This window comes from Bemisia tabaci, chromosome 5 (assembly GCF_918797505.1).
Source record: "Bemisia tabaci chromosome 5, PGI_BMITA_v3".
NCBI lineage: Eukaryota > Metazoa > Arthropoda > Insecta > Hemiptera > Aleyrodidae > Bemisia > Bemisia tabaci.
The window spans coordinates 4617352-4625446 of NC_092797.1; the positions used below are offsets into that span (position 1 = coordinate 4617352).

Consider the following 8095-nt stretch of genomic DNA (forward strand, 5'->3'; position numbering starts at 1 on the left):
TTCACAGTATTTACGAGATTGCCAAAGAAAGACTTTAAATTACCTTACCGTTTTGCTTTCCTAAAACAATCTCACCATTATGTGATAAGATGAACTCTAAAATTTGAAAATAGGAAGGGTAACAAGAGACAAGAAGTACGGGATGAGGAGAGAATGAACAAACGGATTTCTAGGGACTGGGAGTGCAAGATGTTGATACGGTTTGTGCCATACTTACCATAATAGCAGCAACTAAGTGGAATGGTGAATAAAATTATGAAAATATTTGAAATTTCACGGTCTCAGGTTTTGGAGAAAATAGAGAAGCTGGAGGGGTCTGAAGGGGGAGAAAACCAAAATAAAATGTCTCTAAAAGCACTGACTGATATCCTAGGGAGAAATTTAATTCTAATCTTAAACTGCTAAACAAAGAGGCGCTAAGAGGAATTAGCTTTGCGGTTGAAAGAAACTAGGGACCCACTTCAAAAAGCTTGAATTCTAAACACCTCAGGTAAGGCTTGGAAAAAGATTAATAGACACAGTAGTGCAAAATCATACTGAGCTAAGGTGAAAGGAAGTTCAGCTTGTAAAACCTACATGTATCACTGGATGCCGAACAGAGGTTTACTTTACGCGCTACGATGTTACCAGATTTTCAGCGATAAATTCATGTAAACTGAAAGAGCAGAGATAGAAACTCCCCTGTAAGAGGAGCATTTTGCATGCTAAGACGGGAGGGGGGAATCAAGTGAGATGGGAGAAAAGATGACACAAGACAGAAGTTTGATCATAAATACCCTGCACCGAAATTACGAACTAATTACTCAACTGTTAGGACAAGTTACATGACAATATTAGTTAAGTGCCTAGAAGAGGAAAATTATGAAGGGAAGAAAAGTCTAAAGGGAATTTGAAGACATAAGAAATGCAAACAAAAACATAAAAATTGATACATGTGAAGACATTCATACAAATTAAATGAATGTGCTCGTCAGCAGCAGATCCTTACTCTTATGTCAGGACTCGAGGCTTAAAGAACCTTCTCCAACAACTATACAACAATATCCAAGAGATATGAGCCTATTTCTATATTAAAATAAGACTAGATAGGGGGAGGGACATTCAACCTTTTCTCGCATTAATGAGATGAAAATCTCCTTTCCAACAGTAACTCTATCAGAAATGATGCGAAAACTGACTGATAATATAATGAAATAAAATAGGCGAGGAGTGTAGAATAATAAATCATGAGAACACAAACCAGCAGTGATGCAAAAGTTGCAAAAGCAAGCCAGTGCAGCCAAATTTTACCAGATAGTATACAAAATGTCTAGAAAATAGGTTGAATTCAGATAGATTGCCATTCTTGGAAAAGATAAAATAATTGTTCTTTTAATGTCACATTTGGCTGCATGGGAATAATGTTCATGCAACAGTTGACCAACACTTGAAAGCGCCAATATCTGTCTCAATCTGAGTTATTCCACGGAATTAAGGATTCAGGATACAATCCCTAGGCTCTCTTTTAGAAAAGGAGCCTTGAGGGATTATTTAAGTTAACAGAAAATTTCATAAGATTTGAGGCTCATAAATCAAAGGAAATTGGAGCATAGAAACTCGGCAGGATTCCTAGAGCCAAGAATTAAATTGAAGGCAGAATTGACAAAAAGAGGACCGGCTAAAAAGGACCACATTACATTAAAACGGTTTCGTTTGAAAGGATGCAGAAAGGACTTAAATAATTAAGAATTTCTCCATTGGAAATTTCTGGCTTACGGCCATTCAAAATTTTGATGTTTGAAGAATATTATGAAGGCATGGCAAGAACTAGTTTAAATTTAAGTTTCTGCGACCCAAAATTTATCATGCCATTTTGAAGTACTGGTAAGAAAAATAAGGGTGTGATTACAACACAGTGGCGAGCCAGCAATACTAGAAAATTATTCAGTGTGATATCACTTAAAAAAATCATGAAAAATTCAGAAGAAATTTTTCATAAATTCAATTCGGAACTAAAATTGCTGATCTACTGAGTTTGTAATGATTGCTCGCTTATAGACTACTACGTTAGAATGAGAGAGCCCATCTTTCATCATCTCAAGCCATAAACTCACATGTATCATGGATAGTTATTCAATAAATTTCATTGGAGTGCTAAATAAAAAGGACACCAAGTTCAGTTTCAGAAAAATTTAAAATTCATTCAATATTAACGTGCGGCAAGAAAATGAGTCAGAGGAGCTCTCTCTCAGTTGACTGGCAAGGGGAACGCAATGGATACATTATTCTTACCATGTAAGGATTCTTGTGACACTGATTCTACACTGGTTCCGGGTTTGTTCAGGATTTGATCTGAAACAAATAAATACAACAAAGTTAAAGACTTGGACTTGGCTGATTTTACCACTTACTATCAATTACCTTGATACAGGCATGAGAGGTCAAGAATAGATGAATCACTAAATACAAAAAGGGCACATTTCCAGAAAACCAAGTTGTTCAGGAGACACAAAAAACTGTTTATTTCGTGGTAGATATTTTTCGGAAAGTCGTAATGTTTAAAAATACCAGCGCAGGGCGAAGCAGAGCGCCGGTTTTTTCTTTTAAACATAACGACTTTCCAAAAAATATCTACCACAAAATGAACAGTTTTCTGTGTCTCCTGAACAATTTGGTTTTCTGGACATGTGCCCTTTTTGTATTTAGTGATTCAGATCTGAGTGATCACGTTGCCTGTTGACACTATAATACCACTTTCAGTGAGAAATGAATTTGTATCAAACTGAGGCTGTGCTCCATTAGATTAACCATGTTACAACCGAACAGAGCGAGAATAATGCATATTGAAATCTATGAAAGATGAATCTTTGGCTGGAACACCTTCTATCCCTCCTAGGTCTCGAAAATCGAATATAAGAAGCTAGGCTCAAGTCAAAAATTATCATGATAAATTGTAGTGAACTCTAAAATAAACGGTAAGGAATGATGAGATCTAACAAATGTTTGCTTTCATTTGTCTTAGTTGAAGTTGTATTTTCAAGTTTCCACAGTCAAATTCCTATTTTGTGACAGGATAAAATGAACTGAATTTTGCAATTCCAAACTACAATTTCTGGCTCCCCTACATATATACATGGTTCTTAAGAGTGAGTCAGAAATTGAAGTTACAATTTGCAGAATCAAGTCACAATGGTTTCAGATAGATGTGGATGACTGCAACAACTCAGCGAGTTGTGAAAAGTTGAACACGATGATTTTATCATGAATCAAAATAGGATGACTTTTCTCACAACAATGCTTGAGGTATGATTACAGATTTTGGATATTAGTGCTTCAGAATAAGAAAATGAAAGACAGGGAATCGAGAGCTTTCAAGTGTTTGCATGAATCATAAATGTCAGGCAGAAAAATTGCGGTAAAAACATGACTTACTTAGGTCCGACAGTCCTTCGACATGTGAGGAGTCTGAGTCTTCGTAAATATCAACAGCTTCTTGCTTCGATTCTATTTGGCCATGTTCTAACATTTCAGGTAATTCTTGATTAGAGTTTGAGGTATGAAGGTTATCACTATAATCGCCACCGCCTTGGTCGCCATCGTAATAGTCTGGTTTCTCTACTTTAACATTAGGAACTACAGGAATGACTTCCACAGGATCTGGACTAGGATGCTGCTGCTGTTGCATTGGCCTCCTAGATTCTAAGTCTTTATCACCCGATTGTACACTGCTAGTGCTAGAAACAAATTTTCTCCTCTTTTGGGGCGGAGACTCTGGCCTCTTGTTAATAGGAATGAAAGACACAGGTGACATGGTTTGGTTATTTGATTGTGGTACACTTCTACGTTTTTCTGGCCTAAATTCTCTATGCTGGACGGGTGGTGGAGGTGGTTGTTCAGTCTGAAACAAAAAAAGAAAAATTAGTGAAACTTGAAGGCCTGACAAAACCTACACTAACACAGTGGCATGAAATAGGATGAAGATGTGGAAAATTGGAAATTTCCATGAAATAATGTAGATATTTCACAGGCCTACAACTCTCCTTACACCATGGTGTCTAGAATTCTAGGTCATGCTCATTCCCAATTTGTAGGAGTCCATTCCCCAATAAGAAATCCAAGTTTTCTCCCGCTTGCTCAGGATATTCTTGGGACAAACGACACAACCCTTAGGAATTTCAGCTGTGAATATCGATTTTACATTGTCTTTCAGCCAATTCTTGGGCACTTAATCATATTTTTCATTAAATGATTCCGATTTAAGAGGTAACTTATCACCAAAATAAGCTTTCATTCTGCTGATAAGAAGAATCATCTCTGATATTCATTAGAACAACCATTTGACTGCGATAAGCAAGAAGGAACCAAGCCATGACAATTATAGACAAATTTGACAGGTTAATTTAATTTATTTACGCGTAGACGTTTGTGCAGCTTCCTATGGAAATTTTACGGAATTTGCTTGGTATTGTGCAGAAATTTAACTAAAGTTTGCACAAAAACCCCACTCCCATTTTCTTGTAAAAATGTTAGTGAAAAACTTGAGCGATAGCTGAAGTGGCTTGGTTCCTCCCTGCTGAACGCGGTCCAATTAAGGCTAAGGTATAAGCCTTAATAGCACAGGGTACTTGACATTTTTTTGACACGATGGGCCTGTCGCAAACTTTTGCCAGGGCAAAAATAGGAGTTGTTTCCTATAGATGCCTCAAAAATCACGATGGGGGAATTGGAAAAGTCTGAATTGCACTCATAACTTCACAATCTGCATAGGAAATTTGCGTTTTTTGGAGTTTCCCACTTCAAAAATGGTACTACAGCACAGAAGAACATTCTGTTGGAGGAGTCGCTCCATCGTTGGCAATGTTCATTATGGCCGACGCTTCCGCAGTTCGGCGCATAATTCGAAGAAAGTTTAAGGTCAATCAAGACAGGCGAGGAGAATATGAACGTAAACACTCAGATAGTTATCAGGTCTAATCGTGTTCAGGTGTTATCTCGTCCCATCACCTGTGTTTTGACGAATTGGCGTCGGCCATGATGAATACTACTGACGATGAAACGACTCCTCCAACAAAATGTTCACCCATGTCTTAGTATCGTTTTAGAAGCAGGAGGCTCAAAAAACCGCACATATCTTATGCAGATTGTGAAGTTATGAGTGCATTTCAGACTTGGCCGAAGCGCTCATCATGATTATTGAGGCATTATCTATGAGAAACAACTCTTGGTTTTGCTCTAGCAAAACTTAGCAACAGGCCCATTTATTTGTCAACAATAACTAAGTACTGTAGCGGAGATTCCCTGTTTCTGAAACTGATTCCCTGAAATTTCCCATTAAATGATGAATGCACGAGTTTCCCAGTCCAAGACACCGTGCATTAAGAGAAAGATGTGAAGCGTTGGAAGTTAGAGAGATAATTTCTATGAAATTTCCCGAACCTTGGAAACTCTAATAACCATTAAGTTTTAACACAATCTAGACTGCACGCTAGGCTCTATTTAATGGGGGGGGGGGGAGGTACGACAGCTAGGGGGGTAAATCTGGACAAAGCCGCGCCTACAGCTTAGTTGATACAGCCGGATATACGAAGCGTGCCAGGCAAAGGCAAGACTGGAATTTCCATTGCCTCAGCGCAGATTGCAATCCGGGTTGCCTGTTGTCTCGCCGAAATTTCTTAATGCGCGGTCTAAGATTGTATTATACGTCAATGCTAATAACGCTCTCTCCTTGCAAGCTTTCAACCAGTTTAAAATCAAAATTTCGTTTCAAAGAGGAGCTCCAAAGCAACAGAAACAGTGTTGCCACAGAATTAAGGAGATGAATTTCCCTGGCAATAGCAGATGAGCCAGAAAATTAAAAAGACCAAATTGGAAACTGTCTCTATTATTTTCCCCTCACACTTTACATATTCCTATTTTCCTTGACTGTGGCAACACTGCAGAAAGCTTGATATTATTTCAGCGACCTGTCACTTGCTTCATCGATTGGATTTCCAAGTATCCAAGGCGTCTCAATAAAATCGCTTCCCTTAAAAGCTAACGCAAGAGGGCACAATGGAAGTTCAGATTTGAGAGATCCTTACCTCTGGTTCTTCTTCTTCTTCAGGGTTGTTACCGCCATCGGTTAGACCTTGAACTTCTAATAACTCGGCTGTGGTGAGGAATGATGCAAGTTGGTCTTGCAGCACATTAACTTCACCCTGATACATAAAGTTGACTAGGGCATCTAAGTCATCAAATTTGACATTCCTAAATATGATCACAGGATGCTGACATGGGTTATCCTGAAACAAAAAACCAATCATTTAGAATGTTGAGCAAAAAATTTGGTTTGGTTAGAGAATCACTCTTCAAGTGCTTTATGATCTATTAAGGTGATTCGATAAGTTCTCTGACGTGGTTGAAGAGGCATTCAGTATATCGCATCGTTAGACCAAAAATCTTAGCAGATTTGGAATTTTAAGTCCAAAAATATGATGATAGCCGCTGCACACCAAACTAAAGAATCATTTAAATAAAATAAAATTAGCAAACTTAGAGAAATAAAAGCAGAATCATGTAAGGAAAAAACTGTCACATTCGATACGATCATGGATCTCTGTATAGAACACAAGGGATTTCCAAAACAAGAATCTGCTTTCATTTCACTATGGTTGCCGATGTTTTTATTTAAAATTATTCTTCCGGCTCATGCGCAGCAGCTATCGCCCTTTCAATGGCTATAATTCAAAATCTGCCAAGATTGAAGGCCAAATCGATGCCATACCCCAGGTGCCAATTTGGCCATGTCAGAGGGCTTGATGAATCACCTTAAGCTTTGGAATACTAGGGGGGTTTGAGATTTACGGTGATTCTGAATTAACTAGGAACAAGTTCTGCAACTTAATTTTGTTCCTAACAGTCAGTGTCCTGGAGTAACAATTATTATCGAATGCAGTTGCAATACAGTTGTCCGTTAGCAATCGAGGTTTGGCAGCAGCTCGGTTAGGGAGTCTTCAATCCTTGACCGCTGTTGAAAAACTACATCCCAGTTGCTTGCTGACTGGGTGAAAACAAGCGCAGACTTCACTGACAATACCTCCTGTGTTAAAATGGCTTTCTCACATGAAGTCATTAACCCTTTGAGTACCACGCCCGAGAATACTCGGGTTGTGGCAAGCCACCGTCACAGACCACGCCCGAGTATTCTCGTGCTGCGCCTTGCGTTCGTATTTCCCGCTCTAGCTCCCTTGTTTTTCAATGAAATTAAGCATACAGCATATGCGCACTCTGACAGCAAAGATATGAACTACATCTTTATCTTATCCTTGACAGAGAGCGCCACTATCGGCGGCCGTATTCCTAACGCGGCCGTCAAAGGGTTAACAATGTGTGATGTGGAGGCTCTTGGATGAATTGTCAATGAATCTTCACAAATTTAGCTTCATGCTATTCAGAGTGGAGATGTTGCACGTGTGAGGAATTTGCGATTAGACTACTGATTTTAATGTAAAAGTTCGCGAGAAACACGATGGCGCCACTGGTTTTCTTTGAAATTAACTGCCAGGCTCAAAAAAAGCTCTCAAGTTGAGGCCAAAATGGAGGGGATATCCCATGCTATGCTGAGAGTCCACCTCTACATCAGGACAACTCTCCATGCAAAATTGGGAGCAAATACATTAGCAGGATTGCTGTTTTCTCAAATTTAGAGTCCCCAAATAAAGTGGCAGCCCTGTCAATGTATTTGCTACCTATCTTTGCATGAAGAGTTTGTCTTGATGTAGAGGTGGACTCTCAGCATAGCGTGGGATATCCCCTCCATTTGGGCCTCAACTTGGGAGCTTTTTTTGAGCTTAGGAATTAATTTCAGAGAAAACCAGTGGCACCATCGTGTTTCTCGCAAACTTTATGTAAGAATCAACGGTCAAATCGCAAATTCCTCACACATGCAACATCTCCATTAATACTGCTCCACTTTGTGTATCCGATTAGCTTGTATAAAGCTTCTCCTGAATGGACTGAACAGCAGCCCAAAGAAGTGACAAGTGACGGGTCATGTCCTCATATCACTTGAAAAACAATGCAGCAGCATCTCGCATAAAATTTCGACCAGTTGAACTACTACTATCACATGAACGTA

The 8095-nt window shown here is 39.0% G+C and overlaps 1 protein-coding gene across 1 annotated transcript; it reads right to left on the reverse strand.

Moving 5' to 3' along the window:
- Window positions 1-362: 362 nt before the first annotated feature.
- On the reverse strand, window positions 363-6296 carry LOC140224718 (uncharacterized). The gene is made up of 3 exons (XM_072301107.1): window positions 6060-6296; window positions 3412-3877; window positions 363-2331 (listed from the first exon to the last, which is right to left on the reverse strand). Exons 1-3 carry the CDS (start codon window positions 6279-6281, stop codon window positions 2228-2230), a joined length of 792 nt encoding a protein of 263 aa, XP_072157208.1. The 5' UTR covers window positions 6282-6296; the 3' UTR covers window positions 363-2227.
- Between the last annotated feature and the right edge of the window lie 1799 nt (window positions 6297-8095).

What these genes read in the sequence shown, in the direction of transcription:
- LOC140224718 (XM_072301107.1), bottom strand. Translation starts at nt 6,281, where the DNA reads ATGATTGGTTTTTTGTTTCAGGATAACCCATGTCAGCATCCTGTGATC. An exon ending in AAGAAGAAGAAGAACCAGAG is followed by an intron (nt 3,878 to 6,059) that starts GTAAGGATCTCT and finishes TTTTTGTTTCAG; the next exon opens with ACTGAACAACCACCTCCACC. An exon ending in CGAAGGACTGTCGGACCTAA is followed by an intron (nt 2,332 to 3,411) that starts GTAAGTCATGTT and finishes TATTTGTTTCAG; the next exon opens with ATCAAATCCTGAACAAACCC.